Consider the following 25867-nt stretch of genomic DNA (forward strand, 5'->3'; position numbering starts at 1 on the left):
GGAAATCTCATGAGATTTATTTTTTTTTTAATCTTGCCCTTATACTGAATGTTTGCTGTTTCCCTCTCATGTCAAATTCACCAAACATAGCCTCAAGTAATGCTGCACATCTAGGGCTCTTAGAGCCTACAGAATAAAGTGTGAGAAATGTCAGCAACACATTTCGAAGCCATCCAAAGATGATCAGAGGGTTATTTTCTTTTCTGAACTCACTTGTCCCTTCCTGTCCTGAAATTGAAAGATTGCTCCTGTATATAAGAAGTGTGGCACCCTTGGTCTCAGGAGCACAAGACTAGACTTGTGTTTTATGCTCCAAGGCATAAAGGTGAGGGGAAGAAGAGAGAAAGGGAAAAGTACAGTGACTTCTAAAGAAAAGCAGTACAAAGGCCAGAATGTATGCTGATCAGGAACAGCAGGGGAAAAACAACCGTTCAGCCAGAACCTTCTGACACCTGGACTTCAAATCCTAGCCCAGGCTAGGAGTTTGGTAAGGAAATGAAAGCAGGCTGAGAGTTGGGATTAAGATTCAGTTGTAACTGAATCCATCCTCTTTTCTTTTAGTTATCAGTGCAATATTTTGTTGCTAAATAGAGTAAAGACTTCTATGAGTTATTCCTGGCATTTCAGTGAGTTCTTGGCATGTTTGTGGGCAGGGATATGGAACAAGTTCTGTGATGTTGTCATGAGATGCCCACCTTCACCACATGATGCCCAGTGTCTTCCATGCATGACTGGCATGGTGGTGGCAGTGAGCAACAGTTTGATTGGCGGGTGTTGATTAAGGCCAGGTTGGGTTTATTAAACATATACTGCATCTCACTTTAAAAATTCCAAAAGTATTTACAGTGGTACCTCGGGTTACATACGCTTCAGGTTACATACGCTTCAGGTTACAGACTCCGCTAACCCAGAAATAGTGCTTCAGGTTAAGAACTCTGCTTCAGGATGAGAACAGAAATTGTGCTCCAGTGGCGCGGTGGCAGCAGGAGGTCCCATTAGCTAAAGTGGTGCTTCAGGTTAAGAACAGTTTCAGGTTAAGTACGGACCTCCGGAACGAATTAAGTACTTAACCCGAGGTACCACTGTACTGTACAACTAAGTAACAAAAAATACCATGATAACAATCACAAATATTTGAAAAATAGATTTAACAATACAATGCTTTAATGGATGTCATTGCTATTGGCTTCATGTATTTCCTATAGCTGCTTTGGGGCTGCTAGGGGAGTGCAGGATCCTAGCTCACCTGACGTGGACAAGACCCAGCCCAGATTCCACCCTGAATCAATTGGGAGCAGGGTTGCTAATGTTTGATTGGGTTTTTCAAAACACCTACATGCAGCCAGGGGGAAAGAAAGAGACCTGTGTTTCTTCCCCCTCCCTGACCAAGAGCAGGAGGGCTCAGTTCTGCTGGATGCTGCTTTGCTGAAGGCACTTGTGAAGGAGAACACTGCAGACCGCAGGATTGAATCTTCCACTAACTAGCTGGTGGATTCCATCCTGCAGGGCCCTGCTTTGCAATCACCTTTCCCCTGGGGGCCATGGAAAGGAGCGTCCTGTGGCCTGTAGAATTGAATCCCCCATTCACCAGTTGGTGAGGATCTGTTTCCCCAATCTTTGCCCTGACTCAGCCAAAGCCCAGGCCTCCTAAAACCAGCCTGCAATTTGGGCTTTTGGCCAAATCCAGTGCACAGTCATATTACTATAGCTCAGTTGGTAAAGCATGAGATTCTTAATCTCTGAGTCATGGGTTCAAGCCCCACATCGGTCAAAAAGGTTCTTGCATTGCAGGGGGTTGGACTCTGATTCTAATTACATCTCAGCTGGCCCATGGCATTGTACTACCCAAGTATTAAAAGGCATGTCCATATTGCATACTCAAGGCTGCAGTCCTATACCAAATTTCCTAGACAGCCTCATTAAATTCAATGAGACTATTTTTGAATAGTGTAGAATTGTAGTGTAAACCACTTTCAAACCTGCTGAACTGCCATGATGCTGAGAATAGCAGTTGTAGAAAGGGCTGGAGATCTCCGACAAGTAATTTCCAGTCCCCACAGGTTGTTAGTCTGTTTTTAGGGAACCAGTGGCCACTTGATGAATTTCAAACAGTTTAAAATCTGTGTTATCACAATGGAGCCCTCAGGTATCACAGCAGATACCAACCTTCTGGAATTATACATAAAACAGTCATTATTCAGATATTTTCTTAGGCAAATAAAGCATATCAGGAGGGGAAAAAACAACATCTCTGTGACAGTGTGGGAAAAATGTATTAAAAGAAAGAAAAAAAATGGCTTTATCATTGTTTTGCCTCACACTGGAAGAAATTGTGGAAACCAAGCTTTATATATTCTGTTCAGAGCATAAAGATTCTCTGAGCAGTTTTCCTTTCTCCATGAGAGTCATGTGATCACCCAGTAATGTCCAAAAACTGCTTCATTCCCAGCGGGTTGTTGTCTTATCAGATCGTCACTCCCCAGCTAAAATTTGAAACTGTCAGCTCCTCAGCATAACAACAGTGTTACCTGCTTATAATTCATTTTCTCGCTACTGCCATTTTGACAAATACCTCAAAGCTGAAGGACGCAATGTATATATTATCTCCTCAGCAGGCATGCAAAGTTCCATTAGCTTCAGCAGAAGGGGAAATAAACACACTTATGGAAGGAAAATGTACACTGAATAAATACGGCTAGACTGACCATTAAATTCCACAAAAAGCAGAGTTTTGAAATGGAGGTTCCTCCTCAGGCAAAATTTTGAGAGAATAAAAATTACCTTCAATAAGACTGACAAAATTTCTAAGATATCCTGTACTTGGAGAACCCACAGGAAATAAATAATATGGAAGCTTTACCATCAACCTCTCACCAGAACTTTCTATGTTTATCAGCAGCTGGTAAAGAAACTGCCAGCAAAAGACCAAAGGTAGTTGGTCCTAGGCTCAAATTGCCACTGGGTTTTGTCTAACTCAAAATGTTTGCAGATTCTTCCTTGACAAAACCACCTGAGCAGTTTCAAGGGGCGAGAGAAGCATTTTGATGAAACTAACAACATTTCTCTGGAGGGCTCTGCAAATCTGCACAGTCTTTTTTACTAGAGGGGAGAAAGAGAGAGAGAGAGAGAGACTTAAATGATGAGGTTTAAATTACTTCATCAGCCTCCTTCTGTCCTAGGGTTGGGAAAGATAACATATGCTATTATATTTTGTCATTCATTAGTCTGCCTTAATGACTGCACAAGCAGAAATCCCATTTTTTCTAACCGCTGGATACCTACTAACTTCTGACAAATGTTCTTAGCATGGGTCATAAATTCTGGGGGGGTGGAAGGGGTTGCGTGCCCCCACCCTTCTTTTATATATTGAATTCTAAACATATTGTGTTTGTTGTGCATTAAGTCCATCCAGCTGGAGCATTAAATATCATATCATACACAGTTTTACTTTGGGTGGTGGTATTATTTCTTCCAGAAGATTTGAACTGTTGTCATTTCAGACAATATTCTGATACTGACTGTAGACAATTATTTCTATGGAACAACAACAACAACAACGTCCCCCTTTCACTGGCATTAGCCTCAAGGTAGCATAGATCACTAGACACTTGTTCTAATATATTGAAGGAAGCAGGGAGAAGCGTCATTGTAGAGAGCAGGAGTGGAATTTGGGAATATGGCACCTTGAGTGAAGACAACCCCATCCTCTTATTTTCACAGCAATTCATTTTGGTACAGTTGCCCTGTTGTCAGCAGCGAGCCAGAAGCAAATCACACTGTGAAAGTTGGAGTTAACTCTTTATTAGCAAAACAAAAACAAAAACCCATGATCGACACAGGAGTGACACGCCTAAAGGGTACTGCGACTATAACGTTGAGATCTCCATGCCACCCTAGCAAAATTGTGTTAGACCCTTGCCCAGTTACTGGGACCGCGCTGCATCTCAAAGGGATTTATAAAAGTACACATTTTGGTATGCTTGCTTGGTAATCCTTAACCAGGTTTCTTGCCAGCATTTTTGTAGGAAATCAGCCGTGTGTTTGAGTCACTTTGTCTGCTAGGAACAGAAATAAGCCAAAGCAATGCAAATCTGCACAGTCTTCAGTCACCAAATTTACAGCAAATTGCTTGTTGATAACTCATCACTATTCTGTAGGCAACAAATTGCAGAGCTTTAGAAGTCAAGGTTGCTGAAGAAAATGGTCTTAATAATAATCACAAATGGAAGCACAATCTGGGAGAGCATGAGATAATCAGCATTGTACTGGGTGATGCAGACAACTTGCATATATTTAATAGACATGCTTCAGTAGATTGGAAACAAGGAAATAAAACAAGCTGCTATAATCACTCCCAAGTCAGACTGAAAACCTAAATGTGATAGACCAAAACTGCATATATGAGAAAAGATAAGAGCTCCTGCCCAAAAGCTAATGATGCCTGTTTATTTTGCAACTCAAACCATGGTGCAGATCACAGAATCTAGTTCCAGGATTTAATTTGGCCAATCAGACTTCAGAAATCTTCATCTTTCATTGTAAAATGAGCAAATTTCTAGCCATAATGAATTCTAGCAGCTTCCAAAGCTCTGAAATGTCAGGAAACAGAATAGGGCTTCAAATCACTGGGAGGGGGGATATATATATTCACTGTACAAACCATAGTCTCGGTTCCTTCTTACCAACTGCAGGCCCTAATTCCATACCCTATTTTTCCATCCACAATTCCAAAAATAAAACTATGAGATGCCTTGTAGATTGCAGGAATGCAGCAGAGAACTATGCAGAACTGAAGGAACTGAACAGTTGATGCATATGAAAGCATCAGAACGCCTCACAGATTATCTTGAACAGGTCAATGGAGGGGTGTCAGGCAGGATTTCATCAAGTGACACCACACCACCACCAAAGATCTGGATAAATAAAGGGATCCACAGGGATACCTGCCTAGAACATGACTGGATCTAGACACATCAAAGAAGTGATTCAGCTAAACGCATTGTAAACTTCATAATGGGAAATCCCATTGGTGAAAGATGAGACTTCGCAGCGCCATCTGGTGTGAGTGTTATAACTCATATAAAGCACTTTTTCTTTACTAATGTAACTGAGTCCCATGTCTCCTTCCTTGCACCAACAGGCAAGAGCCGATTATGTGATACTCTTGACCAGGCATAGGCAAACTCAGCCCTCCAGTTGTTTTGAGACTACAATTCCCATCATCCCTGACCACTGGTCCTGTTAGCTAGAGATGGTGGGAGTTGTAGTCCCAAAACATCTGGAGGGCTGAGTTTGCCTTTGCCCGCTCTTGATCCTTGAGCTTTCAGATCAGGTTGGCTTGCTGAACTGTACAATGCAGGGACACAATTTTACTAAGTATGGATGGTCTCTGCCACACCTGTACTGGAAACAGGTCCAATAATAAGGGAGGGCTTTGCCAAAGCTTCTGCCAATGTTCACTCTTTTACAATTTTTTTTAATATTACATTTACCTTTCTGCCAATGCACTTAAGGCACTAGTAGACCTGATACAAAAGGGAAAAAATGGAGGAAAAAAGGAATATAATACAGAAGAACTCCACTACCAATTCATACATAAAGTGAGACTAGCATAATATGAAAGGAAAACCTTGGGAACAGGAGTTTTGCTGAGAGATAAACAGAAAGACACAGCAGGGCCTACCAAACATCACTTGCCTACCCCTATGGCTGTAACTAGCAGATTACCAGAATACCCCAAAACAGCATCTGATGGGACTTCTTCATCTCCCTAAACAAAAGGATTAGCATCAGTAAAAACCAAAAAGAGGTAACCAGCCCAATTTAAGCCAGCAGCACCCTGGATTCACTTGCCAATCAGATTAAAGTGAAAAGCGCCTTGCAACGAGAAAGGTCAGCCTGCCACTAATAAGATAGAAAGTGCTAAGCCAATAAGCCTCCCACTAGAAAGGCTAATCTCAAAAGAAGAAAAAGAAAAAGAAAAGGAACAGCATGCCCCACTGTTCCTTGCATCACAGCCATCACTCCCTCCTGCTAATGATTCTCCATTAGTCCAAATGCAAACCTCAGAGGGACCACCGTTAAACAACATTGAAAAGAGACTGTCCTAAATAGTTGTGCAGAAGGAAGAATTTTGGTGGTGGTAAGAAAATCTATACCTGCTGAAATTCCCTCTTGCTACACAGCTATTAATGAAGTAGGAAACCTCAACTTCTTTACAGCTAGTCACTATAAACATACACAGAGATTGACCTGACATTTAACAAAGACTGGTTTTATTTATACAGCACCTGTCAATAAGTATGAGTGTCTGAGTGGGTGCACTGCTACTCTTCACAGATTTCATTTTTACTGTTTTGCAATAAATCAGGCCTGCACAACTTCTGACCCATCAAGCTTATTGCGGACCCTCCCCCAGCTATGCTTTGTGGCCTGCCAGGGTCTTGATCAAGCAGATCACACGAACCTAACACACAAAAGGCACACTATGATGTCCCTGTAATGGGGGGCAGGGAGAGAGGGTGGGTGTCAAACACTTAGGGGGCCACAGGGAACAGGAAGTTCCACAGGGAACAGGAAGCCTACATTCAACTTACTGAGTCACAAATTTGGCGAGCCTGAGATGTCTGTAGACTTCTTTAGGTCTGTATCCAGTGGTACAGCTCTGCAGCTGTTGGGACTTCTAGAAGTGCAATTAAACTTTCCTTTCATCTTCTGGCCCTTCCTGCACCCCATGAGCCTCAGAATTGGCTCTGAAGTGTTGAGGGGCCATACAAAAATTTGGTCCTGCACGGATGGGGATGGGCAGATGTTGCTCCAGTGGAACCCTACTGGCACTGCATCCGATACAACCCACGGGCCAGAGATTGCCAAACTGGCACTCATGGGCACCAGGCTATTGGCCCTTGTGTGCTTGGGGTTGTTTTTAGGGTGTGTGTGGATTTTTAGAAATAGCCGGCACTTCCTTCACCCATGGAGGGCGTTTTCCGAATGTGTGCGTGTGTGATTGATAGAGGTGCACTTGGCCAATGAGAGGGGGGCAGTGTTTGTTTGGTTTGTGTGTATGTGTAGTAAGTGAGATAGAGGGAAAGATGCATTTGAACAGAGAGAAGGGGAGCAAAGTGTGGTGGGGGGGTAGGGGGGTTCTTTTTCTGGCTCTGGGGATTGTTCCTTGTTATTAGACAGCAGCACCCTTGTTGCTGGAGGCAGGTAATCAGTAATTTGTGAACACTATTAGGACCATCTGTGCATAGGTAACTTCTCAGAAGAAGCATGCACTTTTTTGGCGTTTGGGGGGGGGACAGCAGGAATAACTACACTCTCTATTTTTATGTTATGCCATGCCCCCACCATGTCAACCCTTTTGTGCATGGCGCTGAGAGAACTTTCTCAAAATCTGAAATGTGCCCATTCGTCCAAACTGGTTGGTGACCACTGCTGTAGACTGTATATTTTAATCTTTTCCAAAAGACATAACCAAATATGGTTGTTGTCAAGCATAAGCAGATGTCGCCAACAGACAGAGCTGTGTACACTTTGTGAAAAAATAAAAACAAAATAGGTATTCTGTGTCAAGATTATTCAAATTCTGCACCAAGAAAAGCTCGATTCTGTAACATGTATTGTGGAAATTTGCATGTTTTCTCTTTTAAAAAATAATTTATTCTAGCATTGTTAGTGAGTGGGGCAAAGAAATGTGCAGCTGCTCTGATATTTTGTAAAACATTACCCTTACACTTCAGATCATATCTTAGAAGAAGCTGGATTCTGTGCTCAGCGCTGCATTCTGTGGATTGCTGTGCTCCTACAGAACTGTGGCAATACATTCACCTTGGCAATAGGCATATAAGTCAATGGATGTGATCACAGCCATACAAACACTCTGAGGCTGATAAAGGTCAAGGAACACATCTCCATTGGGGGCCCCAATGTCACACCTTCAGATATGTGTCTCTGTTGCGAGAGTTGTAGCTTGTCTATAGACTTAGCTGTTATGTGCTACCTAAGCATCTTTTGCCTGGCAGGGGAAAAGGACAATTATTCATTTTCCTAGAAAAGGAAGACTATAGAGACTTCACTGATAACTGCTAGTTTAAAAGTTCTGTTCTTTACTCTACATAAAGTTTTAGCACTGTGTTATATTGGCTCTTTTTATAAGCTGATAGCAAGATTTGCACGGCCTCCATTTGCTAGAAGGTGGAAATATGATCAGTGCCCAAAGATCTGCTCTTTGTAGCACCTCTAAAAATCTATGTGATCATTATGTGCTAAAAGACTAAAGCCAAGAAATGTGAATTAATCGTCGATATTTCATACCTCTGAGTCATTCATTTCACCAGCCTCTCAAGCAGCAGCAGACTTGCTCACTATTAGCTGTCAGCTGTGATCTGGAAACCCTTTTATTTACAGGTTATTGCAAAATGAATTTGTTTGCTCTTTATGTTCCCTGAGCAGATTTGAAAGTTAATTATAAAGGGGGAGAAGAAGAACTAAAGCAAGTGAAACAATAATTCAATGTATGTTGAACAAGGGAAGACCGTTTGACAAATGCCGGTTTCCCTGCAAACTATGGTGTATTAGCATAACAAGCACAGCAAAACCCAGGCAGCATCTGCCAGGGCTTATAAATCATGTTTATAATGGGAGATAATGCAGAAGAAGTTCCTTGGTTCACTTCAGAAAATGTACAATACTGAGTCTAAATCCTGCTTCCTAATTCTGGCTGTGTTTGTCCTAGTGCTTTCACACACATATATGCTGTCAACTATAATGAGCCCATCATATGCAATGTATTTAGTTACTTGTAAAACTTAAACCGCTCCCTTCCAATGCATATGCATTGCTCAGGGCAGCTTACAGCCATTACAAACTAAACAATCCCCTTAAAGAAATCAAACAGCAGCATGAGAGCAGACACAAGCTCCAATGGAAACCTTCCAAAATGAACCCTCTCCCAGCAATGATTTTGCCACAACAGGAAAGCTTTGGCCATTATTCAGAAACTTGCTATGAAGTGAATGTTCCCTGTGTGATACACATGTTTACCAGGTTTGAGTTTTTAGATCCCCAGGTTTGGTACTAGAATTGCACTTTAAGAATGCAATTCTCCGTTTGGGAGACTCAGGTCAAAAAAGTGGGATAAATAAGTGGGATAAAGATAATCTTACAGAGCTATCCTAAGAGGAGCCGGGGAGATGTGGCATGGCAGATTTCAGCTCCTTTTGGCCATGGCAGAAGGTGGGGGCAATGGCCACAGCAGCAAGGCAAAAACACCTGGGGTACAATGCAGAGGTGTGGCCTGTGGAAAGCAAGTGTGGCTTGAAGGCCTGATACAGAAGCTTGGAGGACCACTTTTGGCCCACAGGTCTCAGGTTCCCCATCCCTGCTCTTAAAAAATAAATGGTTGTCACAATCACACTTCACATTTTAAAGCAAACAGTAAAACCGCAGCAGGTATTTCACACATGTCATCTCTGCTCAGCTCTAGTCACAAGTGACTACCGTATTTTTCGCTCTATAAGACACACCAGACCATAAGACGCACCTAGTTTTTGGAAGAGGAAAACAAGAAAAAAAATATTCTGAATCCCAGAAGCCAGGACAGCAGGCGGGATCGCTGTGCTTATGGGATAGTCGCGCGCAGCCTCTCCGGGGCAAGGGGAGCCTTCATCCCCCTGCCCAGGAGAGGCTGCACTCGGCTAAGGCTCCCCCAAGAGCCATGCTCCCTTTAAAGAGTGTGCGTAGTGTATGTGCAGCTCTTGGGGGCTTTTCCTGAGGAGGGAGGAGGGAAAGCCCCCAAGAGCCGCACAAACGCTCCAGCGGCTCTTTAAAGGGAGCGCTGAGCAGAGCCTCCCGCCTGCATTCGCTCCATAAGACGCACACACATTTCCCCTTACTTTTTAGAAAGGGAAAAGTGCGTCTTATAGAGCAAAAAATATGGTAGTCTCTTAATAATCAAAGGACCATTATTACTTGTCCCCCTTCGACATGTGCACCAATGTGAGGATGCTCACTGAGAGATCTACCAGTCGTTAGGACATTCAGCAAGCTCAGCACAGTCAAGCAAGAAGAGCAGACGAATGGACACAGTCTCACCTGAGCGCTGTGAGATATTTCTAGAAGTGAGCGCTTCTAGAAGTGCAGATCAGAGTGGAAAAGAGGGTGGCAGGCAGAAGTGGCTGCCAAGAGCTGCCCCAAACTTCCCCCAGTACTGTCTTAAACTCTCCAAAACAGATGCTGCCATCACCACCACCCCACAGATCCCCTGGCGTGCCTGCTTACACATGGTTCTGATTTGGGTATCATTTTTGCCGTTCCTGCAGATGCTGCTATCCTGCCACATGTAAAATTGGTAGGTGGTCTTGCGGGTAAAAAATAAAAAATAAAAAAAGCTTGGAGGACCAGAACTGGCCTATGGATGGGTTTAGCATCCCTGCTTAAGCAGAAGTGCCTTCCTACCTCAGGTGTAGATGCCAAGAATTGAATTTGGGTTGTCTTAAATGCAGAGTGTGTGCTGTACCACTGAGCTATGGCCGCTTGCCTGTGTGTAGTTGATCTTCCAAGTTCAACCCTAGAGCTAGCTGGGAAGATACAGAATTGAAACCCTGAAAGGAAGAATTCTGTCTGTGGTATGCCACATTTTTCAGGCCTGGGGTGAAATTTCCAAATGTTTATTAGCTGAAAAGTGGTTGCAGATGGGGTTAATTACTGGAGACCAAAGCTAGGAGGTATATAAAGGCCAGAGAGTATCAGTTGCCAATATTTTTCTAATGGAATGATGTTTGATTTTATTACTACTGTTCTGATTCATTTCAGGTCATTTTAGTAAAGACCACAGAAATAGTGTGCATTTATATATGGGTTAAATGGAACATCCTACACACAGGTTACGTGCTCACGATCTTCAGCTTCCTAAGACGAGTGCCAAATTGAAACAACTTACTTTTTTTCTAAATATTTTCAGTGATGCTGAAAAATGCAATTGTTGGTCATAATTTCAGCACTCCTTGCAAAGATGTTTGCTTCTTCATTTGCACTGCCATCATTTTTTAACCTAAATGGCATCAACACATAGCCAAATCCGATTGACTTTGCAGTTTAATAAGTGTTATAAATGTATTTTATGCACAACAACCCCAAAAAACTTTTGAACTCAACACCTCCTGGGAAAATGGGTTAGCATCTTCATTCTGAGTCTTAGCAGCGCAGAGCAAAACACTCAGGGACAAAAAAAAAAGCTCATATTGTGAAGGAGTAAGTAACTGTCATGCCTTGCCAGATGTGATCTTGCTCACTGTACCACAATTCCCAAATCAGCACTTGCTATTAATCAAATGTTATAACAAGCTGCCTGCAACAGCACTCTGCAACCATGATTAATTAGCCAAAAGCTTCTAAAGGGAGCAAAGTCACTTATTCACAAAGTGAAGTGAAGTCTCAAGGCTAGGAAATTACAGATTCCAAGTGTAGGGATGCAACATGGCTGTTGCTCACTTGCTTGCGCCTGGCCCCAGTCGAGGAGACGTGTCAGGCAAATTAAGCATAACTCTTGTTCTGCACAGCGAGAAGGACTGTAGGGAGACAACATAGCATCAGATAAGCAATGAACCGTGTTATCACTAGGTTCCCTGAGGCAATTCTTCTTGCTGGCAGTGTTTAGGAGCAAGACTTAATGGCGTCATACTCCACTGTATTGGGCCAAATCTTTTGCTGACCCCAAACCAATTTCCTTATACCAACTAACTAGGGGGGAATGGGTGGAAATCGTTACAGTAATGGGCAAATGGATTATGGCCAAAGTTGCTCTTATGAAGCACAAACGAAAGGGTCAAAGATTTGCAAGGCATTATGATAGAGTTTGCCACTCAAACTCATTTGAAGCAAAACATTGTGATGCATTTGCAGCTTCCTGCTGGGACAAGAAGAGATCTGAGGAAAGCCAGAATTGATTTCAACAAAGCTAAGGAAACTTCCTCCAGGGAATTTTGAACATCTTTAGTTTGTCACTGAATGCTGCCTAAAACAAAGTTTGAGGTGAACCTGCTGGTTCTTGCTCAGCAAAACACGAGAGATTTTGAGGGATGCTCAAAAGAGCATCAGCTGAAATTTATCATTTGGATTTCATGTAAAATGTAACAGTCTCCATATGAATTGTTGCCTCATTTGAAACAAACTCTTAAAATGCTCTCAGTGCTGTTCTCACCAAGGACTGGTTCCCATAACCATGTTTTAAAATGGCAGATTCACCAATGCAACTGCAGAGCAGTTTAAAGTTTAGACTGTGGAGGTCAGGGCTGGCCTCCATGGAAAATAGCTGTCTTCCTTGCTTCTGACTCCTCATCCTGAGATTTAATTCTTTCCCTGCAGAACATAGCCCTATGTAGGAATCCAATACAGTGGTACCTCTGGTTGCAAATGGGATCCATTCCGGAGGCCCGTTCGCAACATGAAAAGAGCACAACCTGAAGCACTGTATCTGCGCAGGTGCGTGGCACGATTTGGCACTTGTGCGCATGCGCAAAGCACGATTTAGTGCTTCTGCACATGCGTGAGCAGTGAAACCCGGAAGTAACCCTTTCCGGTACTTCTGGGTCGCCGTGGGACATAACCTGAAAGAACATAACATGAAGCAAACGTAACATGATGTATGACTGTATGGGGAAAGCAGCTGCTTTCAAGCTTTTGTGAGCACTTGTACTGAATGCTTGCAAAACCCTCGTGCCTTTGCACAAAGACGCAGTTGAACTGCACACAAAGGCTCAACTGCCAAGCAGCCAAGCAGCAGTAGGATGTTGTAGGCTGCTAGATCCTGCAAATCCTCCTGTCTTTTCAGTCTGAAGCAGTTCATAGAAACAGAGTATCTACTGAGTCTCTGAAAGGCTGCACTCTCCATATTGTTACAAAAGTCAGATGCCACCCCACGCTCTCTGCAAGACTCCAGGGAGTTCCAGGCACTCCCCAGGTTCTGTGTTCCTTTGGAGATACAGTCATACCTCGGGTTACAGATGCTTCAGGTTGCGTTTTTTTGGGTTACGTACCCGCCGAAACCTGGAAGTACCAGAACGGATTACTTCCAGATTTCGGTGGTTGCACATGCACAGAAGCACTAAATTGTGCTTTGCGCATGCGCAGAAGTGCCGAATCGCAACCTGTGCATGCACAGACACGCTGGTGAGGGTTGCGAACACTGCAGGTTGCAAATGTGCATCCCGCACGGATCATGTTGGCAACCCAAGCATCCACTGTACTGTCGTAGCTTTAAGAAATATGGTTTATTCACCTATTTACACCTTCAGTCTCCATGGAGAGAGTCCAGATCTTACAGCAGGGTCATTTCAAGTGGGGCTTGTCCCCCACAGCTGTGCAGCCATGGAATCCAAGGCATTTGTCCCAGCCAGCCTTCAGCCATCCTGCCCAAGATGGATCCTAGTCTTCCCTTCTTCTACCCAGCACACCTTGCAAACAGACTCTCTTTTGCTGTCACCTTGCACCCAATTACCCTGGCAACCTTCCAAATCTCCAGTTTCCATTCACACCTCAGGGCAAGGGGGAAGGACAATTCTCTTGTATTGCCAATGGCTTTGTATTGTTTCATAATAGTCCTAAGCTTGACCAGGTCATTTTGCGTATGCCAGCTCAGGAATTCCTCTGCAGTTTGTATTTCTCCCTTCACATCCCAGATAATCAAAATCCTTCCAATTATTAATTACTAGGGTTTAGGGAAACCCCACCCCAAAAAATAACACCATTTTGCAGCCTATCAGGACCTCAGTAAATACTGTTTTGGGAGGTTGCATTTGTTTGGAGGGTCACAATTTATTCAGATGTGACATAACCCAAGAGGGTGGTTCTACACTGGTGCTTTCAGAAATGTGCTTGGCAGTTTTCTCCTACCACCCAGCTCAAGATGATAAGCAGACTGCTTAGGAAGACTGAGAAGCAGAACAGCAGGGGAGTTGAAAATAAGGAATTTCACTGGCAGAGTCCGTCTGTGTATGCATGTGGGACGCTCTCTCCTAGCCAGCCAGCCAGCCTTCACAATTTGCTGTCATCTCCTCACCTGAATAGTTACCCAGAGGTAACATCCTCACTCCCCATGATAATCCAGTTGGCAATACACTAGCCCATTTTACATAGAGAGGTACTAATTAGCCAGGGATTCAGAATTCACTGCTCTGCTTACCACTTGAAAGGGAAACCAAAAAGACTATAATATGTTCAAACTCCAATTTCAATCCCACTTGCCTTCAGTTAGTTGCCAAGCAACTTGGGGCGAGGGGGGGGGGAGAACCACGCTTTTCAATCAGGAATGAAATAATTCACATATAATAATAATAAATCTCTGCAAATTGTGAAAATGGGCCTCTTCCAAAATAAGTGTGTGGGGTTTTTTTCCCCCCCTTCACAGCTTTCCCGGGGTTTGTGAAAGCTGCATAACAAGCTTGTTGCTAGGTGAGTCATGGCTTTAGGTAACAGGCACAAATACTTTTGATGAGGTATACAGTATGCCAGAGTAGTCGGCTTCTTGTCAAGTGGTCTCCCCGTTGCCTTGGTAAATGCTAATGTTAAAATAATATGGAGAAAGGCAACAATGAAGAGGGCTAAACCATGAAAATTCTCAAAGGCAATTTTCAGGGTTACACTCCAATCTCTGAAAAAATGAAAGAAACTTCCTGGAGGATTGATTACTCAGAGCTTTGCCCAGCCATGTGCAAATAGAACATAGGTTACTGCTCTAATCTGGACACAGGCTGGACCATTCACAAGACCTTAGTTTGCCTGAAAATGTTAACTTAGGCTGAACAACTGGGATGCATAACTCCATCCTCAGTCAAAAGCATTTATTTTTTAAAACAACAACAATGGCTGAACACAATGATAACCGGCTTCCACATTTTTATTTAAAAGATACTGCCTCCCCAGTCCCACCCATGGAAGAAGCTAGAGAGTGGAATGGAATCAGCCACAACCAGAGAACAGGCCATGGATGCCAGGCAAAATCTACCATTATTTTTTGCTCACTTTCATTTATTTTGATCCATTTTATCCTTTTCATCATTCAGTACAGAAACAATAAGCAACTCAAATAGACCATAAAAATATTCTTTCATTGCCCCCACCAGCATTCTACTCCACCCCACCCCTTCTCAGCACACTCCCCTCAGAGTGCTGTGGTTTTGATGTACTTTTGCCTTGTTCAATTCATCATCCAGGAAACTTAATGCCTTTTTCAGATCTCTAGGGATGCTGTTCTATCAAAGCTGTAACAGAAGAGAAGGTGGCAGTGAAAGAAACCTCTTGATGAATTCAAGATATTTACTTTTCAAAGTCACTCCGGAGCAGCAGTCAGTGCAACGACTGATAGATGGGAGAGCTGCCACAATAGATTGCAGTCTATCTGGGATTCCTAGAATTCCCATGCAGTAAATTTCAACGAAAACGTTAGGCATATTTTATGATGTGATGTGATGCAGTTATTTATAAATGTTCCTATGATGTGCAGACACATGTCTAGGTATCTTTAGAAAAGCTCCATGATAGGGGCAGATCTAGTATGATACTAATGAAGCCTAGATTTCAGGGCTCCTAATCCCAGAAGGGCTCCAGAATCTCATTTAGTCCACATTGATTAAAAGCTTTGGGTCTAGTAGACCCCACTTGAGTTGCACAATGCAAATTGATTACATTATTGTTGTATATATTTCAACAATCCCAAAATTTGAGAGCCAGTAGCACAGATGTTGTAAAGGTGGAAAGTTGCACTAATGTGAAAACTATAAGGCATAGGAAATTTTTATTCACATCAATGACTTTGACACGTGAGATAATCCAGTGCAGCACTTTTAATCAAAATCTGAGATGTAGTAGTTATTATTTTTTTAACAAGTGATCTGTCCTGGAACAACCCCATTGAAAAAGATAACAGTGGTTACCCAGACCTTGTTGCTGGTTGCTGAGGGGCCCCCCTAACAGTTAAAGTTTCAGGGCCCAAAAATGTAGGTCCACCACTGGGATGAGGCAAGAAACAGCTTGACAGATGGGTCCAGAGTTTGCCCATGACATTTAGCTGTTGGGGTGAAGGACCTGATGGTACATACATACATTCAACATACAGAAGCCAACTGGACTGACAGCTGAATCTTACTTCTATAGCGGCACATGAGAAAAGAGACTAGTTACAGGGTGCATTACAGGTTGCATGGCACACACAGCCCTGTGCTCCAATAGAAAGTATTGCAAGGGGGCTCGGGGAAAATATCCTACTGCCACTCAGCATTACTGCCTGAGGCAGTTGCCTCACTTTGCTTAATGGTAGAGCCAGTCCTGAAAAGTCAACTTGAACAACAAATCAATTCAAGCAACTCTGCGCAGCAAAGCAACAATCAATAAGTGAGTTATCATCTGTTGATTTATGCTCTATGTTGTCTCAGTGTGGCCCTTTGCTATCGGTGATTTCAGCCTATAGGACAGATAAATAAATTCTATTAAAAGGGGGGGAAAAACCACCTAATTTTTCTTTAAAAAGCTTCACAAGATATAAGGCAATTCATCCCAAGGCACCACAGCTCAGGGACAGAGCAGATACTTTGTATGCATAATCTCACAGGTTCTATCCCTGCCAGCTCCAACAAAAAGGTCTCAGCAGAGCTATTAAGACCCCTTCTTAATACCCTGAACAGGTCATTCCAGTTAGATGAGACTAGTCTGGTGCCATCCACATTTTTGGACTACAGCTCTGATCATCCCTGATCATTGGTCATCCTGGCTGGTGTTGATGGAACTCAACAACAAGGTAGCTCCATTTCATAGAAACATAGAGCTGGAAGGGACCATAAGGGTCATTTAAGTCCAACGCCCTGCAATGCAGGAATCATTTGCCCAATATGGGGCTCAACCCACAGCCCTGAGATTAAGAGTCTCATGCTCTTACCAACTGAACTATCACAACGTAGCTCTCTATGTGCATCCCAGCTTTCTTTCAAGCACACCTAGAGGGGGCAGTTCAAGCCCTGATTTTCTCAAGAACTAGAAGCAGTTTATTCAGAGTCTACAAAATACACTTTCAAGCAGATCTGGAAAGCCACCCCAAGAAGGGCAGGGAAAAATCATGCCATGGATGGCATGGTATCCTACCTACAACAGGAACAAGTGTTCCCAATGCCCTGAGGAGACACTGCAACTAAAAAACCACAAACACTCATCCAAAACATGAGTGCCAACAACTGTAGTTCAAACAACCCCCACAGAGCACCAACAGACATCAAAGTGATAGTGCTATGTTTCACAGCAATTAGGACCTGGCAGCTGTCATTCATACTTCTGCCACCTCATTATTGAACTACAGCAATGTATTTGGGATGAGGGGGCTGCCCTTGAAAGAGTTTTGGAAAGTTGGTCTGGGGCAGAACATAGCAGATGGACTTCTTTTTTGTTTTGTGTCTTGTTTTTAGTTTTCTGTTATTATACATATGATCTTTCTCCTTCTAAATTGATTTGGATAAAATTATTTTGAGAGAGAGAAATATATACCCCATTGCTGGGACCGCAGCAGCTTACTGGAGATAGAGCTCAGCAAGCAAACAATGGGATAATATGAACCACAGAATATGAAGGTAGACTGGAATGCTGAGTAGCTTGCCCTCATATAACCAGGCTGCCAGAGAGCAACCCTTAAATGAATTAGGTTGAGTGCAAAACCTCTGGCTTAAGTGATTTGTGGCACACATCTTTCATCTATTCTCCCAATTGTAACAGGGTTTGGGTTTCTTACAGGGTTGGTTTTTTGTTTTTTGTTTTGTAAAGCAGAAGTAATTCAAACCTGATTAGTTTCTTCATCGTTTTTGTGGGAAACTGTAATGTTGGAATATATTAGCAATCAAAGTTCAGGCTAATCACAGTTCTTCCCATTTAGAGGTTATTTGTATTCAATCAAATTTGCACCTGGAAGCCTTTGCACAGAGTGCTCTTATGTGCTGGGTCTTACATACCATCAAGGCAATGAATAGTAATATGGGCAGATGCATTGTTATATTGCATTTAGCCAGTAAAGAGACAGTGACTAACATACGGTATGTATAAAACGGGTTGGCACACGGAATGTTATAACTGGGAATATATCTATAAATGCTCAGCTAAGACATAGCAAACTCAGCCCAATAAAATATGCTTTACTGGGCCAAGGATGAGATTTCACTAGCATACTTCCTTCTTCTCAGTCCTTACCCCATGTGCTGTAATGCAGAACTTCCAGGGTTTGTTGATTGGGAAACTATGGTTAAAACTTCACCCCAAACCATGAGTTGATCCATTCAAATGGGGTGGAAGGAGCAGAGAGGAATGGGAAAGGACAATGGAAATTTACTTGTAATGTGTATCCTTTGAAGTTTTTTTCCTGCTGTTGCGTGTTCAGACCCAGAGACCACCCCGCTAAATAAAGACACATTTGACTCAAATTTTAGTTTTGGTTTTTGGCAGAATTTAGGCCACAACTTTATTGATTACAGAAAGTGAGTGGTTGCATAGGCTCTGGTTTGACTTGCTCCCTGCACCCTTTCAGGCAGCGCTGACCCATGGCACCAGCATAGGTCAGCCAAGGGTGAACACCTGGGTAGGCGAAAAGCTGGGAACAGACTATGTTCACCACCCAGATGCCCCCCTGGACTCAGGCATGGGCACAACCCCCTCTCGGGGGTTGACCAAACCAGCTGAGTCCCTGGATTCCTTTAACGGAATATCTTTCACATAGGCATGGCAAGACTATTCTCCCATCCCTATCACATGAACCAGTGCCTATCAGCAACCTTAGAAGTTGTGATGATTTGCTACGTGGCAGGCGAAACCCAAATGGCAACAGCCAATCAGCCAAGTGGGGAAATTCCTGCCGTGCCCCTGTCCCAACAGCAGACGACACACTATGGCATAGCAAGGTCAATTGCAAAAAATGCCCTAAAAGTAGGCAGAGGTGGGTGGGTGTTCCGAGCCAAAGGAGGAAGCTCTGGGTCGCATGCATGGGTTTATATAGGTCCCTTGATCCGTTTGGACTGCGCCCTATTGGCCAGATTAAACCCAACATTGAGGGACCTACCAATCGGGTATTGAGGCTATCCAATCTTACCCACCCACAACACAGGAGGTCGGTCTCCAGGTCTCACCACAACACATGCCCTCTTTTAGGGAGGACACGATGAAAAGAAAAGGAAGGCACACATACAGAATAGATGAGGCAAAGCCTAAGAGAGTGTGTTTGTGCGTCAGCTAGTTAATTATTATGTTAAAATGTGTATAGCAAAGAGCCAGATTTTTAAAAGACCATATGTTTAGACTGTTAAAAAAAATAGAATATCCACAGGAGTTGGTTTTTAAGTTATTAAAAAGATGACATATAGCAATTGAGTTAAATAACTCAATTAGCACTGAAGAACACCCAAGCGATAATCAGCCTTAGCACTCTCCCTTTGTCTTAAGTTTAGGGTAATAAATAATGCCCGACTAAGAAACATTTAAAAGAATTGTGCTTATAATGCACACTCCAAGGGGAATATGAGAACTTTTGCTATCATTCACCAAGTGTTTTTATATCCATATGCATATTAATGCCTTTTTAATTAATACACAGAAATAAACAACTCCTTAATGAAGATAAGAGTTGTCTAACGATAAAACCAAGAATACAAACAGAATACAAAAAAAACTAATTTACATTTAGAGAGACTATTTTTCATTTAAAAGTGCAGAACTCCCATCTACAAGAAATGTCCAGAAACTAGTGATAGAGGTTCCAATTTGTATTAAAGTCTCAAAGCCAACCAAGGGCAATGAACCCCTTTTTTGGGGGGGGTGTTAAGATTTTATTTATTTATTTTTTCATGATAGATTATGGGAAAAAAGATGTAAATAAACAAAAACAGCTACAAAATGCAAAACTAAAATATGGGGTCCTCTTTTAAAGGTTGTTCTTAACCCTTACAACCCACAGAAGGTAACAGTCCCTCCCAGGTCTTATCTGGGATCTTTCCTTTCTCCTCCCAGCCCCCCACCCTGGGAGACCAATGTTTCTCTGCCTTCTACCCCAGGCCCTCCATCAACCATCTACCACCCCCATGAATGTACAATCCCTGGACCCTAATAAAGGCCCCAAGTAGAGGACATCAATGAAGAAAGAAAGGGGAGGAAGAAAAGAAAAGGAAGAGAGAAAGAGTAGCAAGAAGAAAAAAGAGAAAGGAAAAAAGGAAAGGAAAATAAACAAGAAACAATAAAGAACAAGGTCTTCCGATTTTCCATCTGCCAGTTACATAAAACCAAGGTCAGTGAACAGCCTGGCCCTGGAAATACCACTGACATCAGTGATAAAGAAGCTAGAACTGTCCCTGGTCCTGAAGTAAGGGTTACAACAAAAGAATAAAAACTTATCAAAACAGATAGGAGCAACCTTGGGGCAGGCTGAGCCAAGCAGAGGCCTCAGAGGTCAAACACATCCAAGGGACAATTCTGAGTTACTTCTTAGTCTTGTTCTCTCAAAATTAAAGTGGGGGATGAGGACAAGGGAGTTTTCTAGCCTCTGACCACTTTCTGGAACTGATGAGTGCTGTTCAATACAAAATGAGTGGCCTGATCCACAAGACAAAACTTAACTCCCTGCCACTGCAGTGTATCTGGGGCTATAAAGAATGGCCATGTGATCACAGTGAGCAGGCAAGTATATATGGGATAAGGAGAGGTCTCAGATGATCTGGCCCTAAGTTATTTAATTATATAATAGTAAGACCTTAAATTTGGCTCAGTAGCATATTGGCACCCAGTGCATTTCCCTCAGCACTAGTGTTACATGCTGATGGATGGCAACCTTGGTCACAAGCTGTAAATAACCAAATAGATTCTCATAAATATATTAAAGAATAGACAGTACGCTGCAACACATTTTGACCAGGGATGTGCAAAACCCCTCTCAGAAATTGCATTCATTTTATCAAAACTGTTTTGGTTCCTCTAAAATTCCTCAGATGCTTCTCCTGAGGAGCAGCCAATGGGCTTACTTCTAATTTCACCTAAGGCACAACTGTGATGGCAATAATTGTGTGAATGATACCAGCTCTTCATTAGGGAAAGCCTTTGTTCAACAGTTTCCACTTACTTTCTCTGAGACATCTATATTCTGCAACATATTGTCTCTGCAAGCATCACATCTGCCCATTGATTCCTTTCTGCTTTTGAAGAACCTGTAAGAAACATCACGAAAGCCTCTTAAATAGAACAAATGTAAGAAAACATTTTCTTATTCAAACAATGTAGGTTATCTTACTTCAACCTATTTAGAAGTCTAGTCACACAAAATGGCGGGTGGATTAGCAAAAGACAAAACATATTTATCAAGCATTGAAATCATACAGTACCAGTGAGAAGTTGCAAAGCAACCACACTAATTCTATGGAGCTAAGCAAAGAATGTGAACAATTTGTCCTGAATACTTGTTAAGATATTTTTTAGAATTCCTCCTCAGTTTTCACAAGCTTAGGATTTTCCTTTCTGTGAATATTTTATTGGAAATCAGCTATTAACAGAGCACTGGGAGGACAAGTTCAAGCAAACAGTGAACCCAGTCAGTCTACTGGGAACTGACTGCATGCAAATTGGGCCCAGGCCCAATTCTGGCTGCTGAAAACCAGCCAGGAGAAGCTTGGTCTTTTGACACCTGGTGTTATCAACACCTTTACTCCAAAGGAAAGGGTGCTAGACAGCAGCTGCTCACACTCGAAACACACACTAATCTTTCTTTTATGGAAAGATGATTGCATATCTGAAAACTGCAGGGGCCTGGATGAGGGCAACCAAATTAAAGCCAAATCCAGGTGAATTAATGAATTAATTAATTTTAGGAGAATTGAAATAACCATCAATGGCAAAGAGGTAGGATCAGAAAGCTTTTCCTCTTACTGCAACATTGCATTTAGAATTGCAGGTTAGAATGGTGGCCAGGAATGAGAAATAGGCAAACATAACCACTTTGAAGTTTTTTTTTACAATCCAGCGGTATATAATTTTTATGAAATCAATAAATGATCACTAAATAAATAATCCATAATCTCATGGATAAGTTTCCTGTGATACTATATTCATGACTAACTTCGAAGGCGGTTTGGAGGCTGCTACACTTTTTGCAACACTAACTCCCTGAATTCCGACTTCCTAAGTGAATACACCTTGCTTGGGGTTTCAGGCACAATGCAAAGTTCTGGGTTCAATAGACAAGGTCCTAAATGCTATCATAAGCCACTCCTTCCATGGGAACATATTAAACTGCCTTACGCTGAGTCAGACCAATGGGCCATCTAGTTTGGCCATGTCAACACTGACTGGCAATGGCTCTCCAACATTTCAGAATGAGTGCCAGTCCTCTCCTTTAAAAATATTATTACCACTTGTAACTTCCTGGATGGATCGAGTTAGTACCCTAAATAACAAAATAAACAACACTAATGACTATAATAAGGTCACTCATGAGCATGTAAATAAACTGGCACAGGGACACTTCAAATGGTTTGTAGCTTCCCTGGAATTGCATGGGGCTATTGACAGCTGTAAGACCAGGCTGAAATTGCATGGAAGCATCAGATGTGTGAGCTAGCGCCTCCATGTCAAAGCCACATGCATGACCAGCACACAATAATAGCAGCCACACTCATACCTGACACCAGGTGGAGGCATCATTTGATATATCCAGTGTATCTCCAGCAGGGACAGCCCAGGCATTAGGCAAGGTGAAGCTATTGCTTCGGGCAGCATAGCTGACTTTGTACTGAATTGCACCACAGGAGAAGGTGGGAGGGTCAAGCTGCAGAAATCTTCAGGGACAGGGCCTTTTTTCAGCTGGAGCTTGCTAGAACTCAGCTCTGGCACCTCTCAGGTGGGCACCATTGCCATTATAAGAGAACAAGGGAAGCGTTTGTGGTGAGTTCCGGCACCTCTTTTTCTGGAAAAATAGCACTGCTCAGGAACAATTTCAATGATCTCAAAGTTTCAGCTTCAAATGAAAATGACAGCTGCTTTGCCAAAACAGAACCTCCCAAATTCCCTGTGAATTTTGCTTTTGCTGAAATTAGGTAGCAACCTGAGAGGAGACTATTATTTCCCTATTGAACGTACACCGGGGGTGGTGAGGGAGACGTGTGCCAAACCAGTAACAGCAGCACCAATTTGACCAGCTCTAGTTTGTCAGTTGATTCCGAAAAGCATTCTATTGACAAAGCGCTGTGCATAAATGAATGTTGATGTTAACAATAATAGCAGAAAAGCAATCATTATGCATTGTTCTCGTGCAGTGAACCGACTGACTTCTGCAGAGACATCTTTTGTGATGTATTTTACAGAGTTCAGAGGGGGGCAAGAACTTAATCACATTCACCAGAATGCACCTTTCCCCATCTTCCTTTTCCCAGAAACAAATGAAACCCACATCTTCGTACATTTATTTTATTTTATTTTGCCTGCCACTGGTTTGCCATTCCCCCCCCCCCAACCAAAAAAACCACACAAGTACCAATCTTCTATTAGTGGTTTACTAGGCAGTTTACAATGGATTGGTTCGATATTTGGCTACAAAAGCATACCACAAACTTATTTTAGAGGCCAAAAGTACCCAAATAATCCTGACAGATATCTGTCCCTCATTATGCAACCACTTTATTTCCTTAGATGAATATGAATTTGGTTTAAGCAAAACATCTTCATGAACCATGGTTTGAAGTTGTCTTGTTTCAAACTACCCTTAGTTTCAGTAAAACTCAATTTGTTACAGCAGAAAATACAAAGATACATAGGAAGTTTCACACAATGTTCTAAAAAGGGCATTTCAACAAACTACTTCCTTATGTTCTTCTCAACAACACATGAAGACTTTTTGTTCTTAAGAGCTTTTCCCAGCTATTGCTGTCAAGTTCCTTAGTTATTGGTTGTAATGGTGGTTTAACTTAAATATTTATGGTATGCACATTTCATTGTTGTTCTTAGCTTTTAATTTTTAATTTTCATTGCCAATTGCTTTGAGTATTTTTATAAACACAATGTGTTTTTCTAAATACGCATCAGTTTTCAAGAGGGAGAGCAACTACAAAACACAATGCATACATTTGAGACAAAAATATGTGGCTCAATGTTGAACTGTACGCATGGCTGGGAAATAATGAGGGGATATTCAAGGTAACTGCAGGATGCAAACATTTGACAGCCAGATGAAAAGAGCAGCAATCATATTTCCTGTTGGGGATGTATGGAAAATACGGCCATGCAAACAAAAGATACCCTAAGGTAGTTCCAGCTAGGCCACTAACCAGCACTGGCACAGCAGGGCAGACAGAAACCTTGGCAAGGCTTTTGAAAAAAAAAGTCCCCTAGTAGCGTTCCAATTCAACGACTATGGCTTGCTGAATCACAGCTGTGTGTCGGTCTATGTGGTGCAGAGGAGCTGCAGATTGCCTGCAAATGCCTACAACCCGCTGCCAAAAAATCAACTGCAAAAGTCATAATGGGAAGAAGTGAAACCAAAGTAGAGCCACAGAGATGTTTTTCTGAGATGATCAGCAGAATAAACAGGCTACTTTTCCATGTTCAGGAATCTTGGTTTGTGTGAGGGAGAATTCTATTATGTGAACCCAGACCTGTTCTCTGAAGTGGTTACTATCAAGACATAGGTTTACCACCTCTGCAAGAACTGGATTTCTCATTTTAAAGGCTTATCCACATTTGAGCAGAATTTAGCTGTCAATCCACCTCCCCTCCCCATTGGAATTAAACCAGAGAAGTTTACATCTGCATTTATTTGGATTTACGATTAGCAACGTTTGTCTTTTCCATTCATACCAACAGGCATTCCCTTTTGCATTTCCCCCTGCCTTCTAATTTGGTGATTTTATTATGTCCACAGGTGCTGAGTTGCACCTAACATTGGGGGGGGGGGCTGGCGTCCTGCACGCAGTGAGTGCATTGCATGTGTGACGACTGTTGCATCGTCGTCCTCCCAATGCAACATTTGCCCACCAGGCTGTGTTGTGTTGGTCTGGGCAACCTCTCCTGATGGGAGACGCAGCGCAGCCAGGAGCAACATCCCGCCAAACTGTGAAGAATCTCCCAGTTAGTGAAATCCAGCTTTCCACCTCCCCACCCCATGGTGTTGTCATTAATAACACTTTGGAGACATCTGGCTGACCTTTTCAGAGACTGTTTTGAGGTCTAGATATCGGCACCGAGATATGTATCTGGTGGGTTCACTGAGCCTGGTATGTAGCTATTGTATCTGCTTTGATGTGATTCAGATTTGGTACAAATCGGCCCAATTTGATTCAGGATTTAGACAACATGCTTGCATGGCCCTACTCTGGAGAAAGCCTGTTGCAATTAATAGACTTTTATGAATTTTAATTGGTCTGATCCATTGCACAATGGTTACTCGCTTATTTAAGTGCTTTACCACTCTTTGAAATTGTTTTATATGTTGCTCTTATAGTTTGTAGTTACAACTGCAAAAGTTTTGAATGGCGTTTTTATTCATTTAAAATTATTTAGTTATTGGTGTTATTTCATTTTATTAAATGGAAGCTGCTAGGGATGTAAATTGTTTACAAAGGGGGGATATATTAACTGATTAAACACACCAAGTTAGGCTGGGCTGGTTAAATAACCAAAGCTGCAACGTGCAGTTTGACGCTGGTTGCTAATGTCAAATTCAGCCCATAGTAAGACATTGAATAATTGGTAGATTTCTGTTATTCCTCAACCTCCTCTCCTCCTCAAAAATAAATAAATGACCACACATCTAACCTTCTCTGTCTTGGCATCTTACGCTGACAGACCTAGACTGACAGCTGGAGTCTTCTAA

The 25867-nt window shown here is 42.4% G+C and overlaps 1 protein-coding gene across 3 annotated transcripts in view; it reads right to left on the reverse strand.

The window, feature by feature from the left end:
* LOC310762974 (uncharacterized protein) overlaps positions 1-25867 on the reverse strand; it is a 207943-nt gene that overhangs the window by 96583 nt on the left and 85493 nt on the right. For all 3 annotated transcript variants that reach the window (XR_014548328.1, XR_014548329.1, XM_083614888.1), the window contains one exon: positions 21131-21215. Coding sequence is in view for 1 of the 3 variants with exons in the window: in XM_083614888.1 (XP_083471014.1) it covers positions 21131-21215 (85 nt within the window). In the remaining 2 variants the exon portion in view is untranslated. The remainder of the gene's footprint in view (positions 1-21130; positions 21216-25867) is intronic.

The sequence above is a fragment of the Podarcis filfolensis genome, assembly GCF_964270895.1.
Source record: "Podarcis filfolensis genome assembly, chromosome: 5".
NCBI lineage: Eukaryota > Metazoa > Chordata > Lepidosauria > Squamata > Lacertidae > Podarcis > Podarcis filfolensis.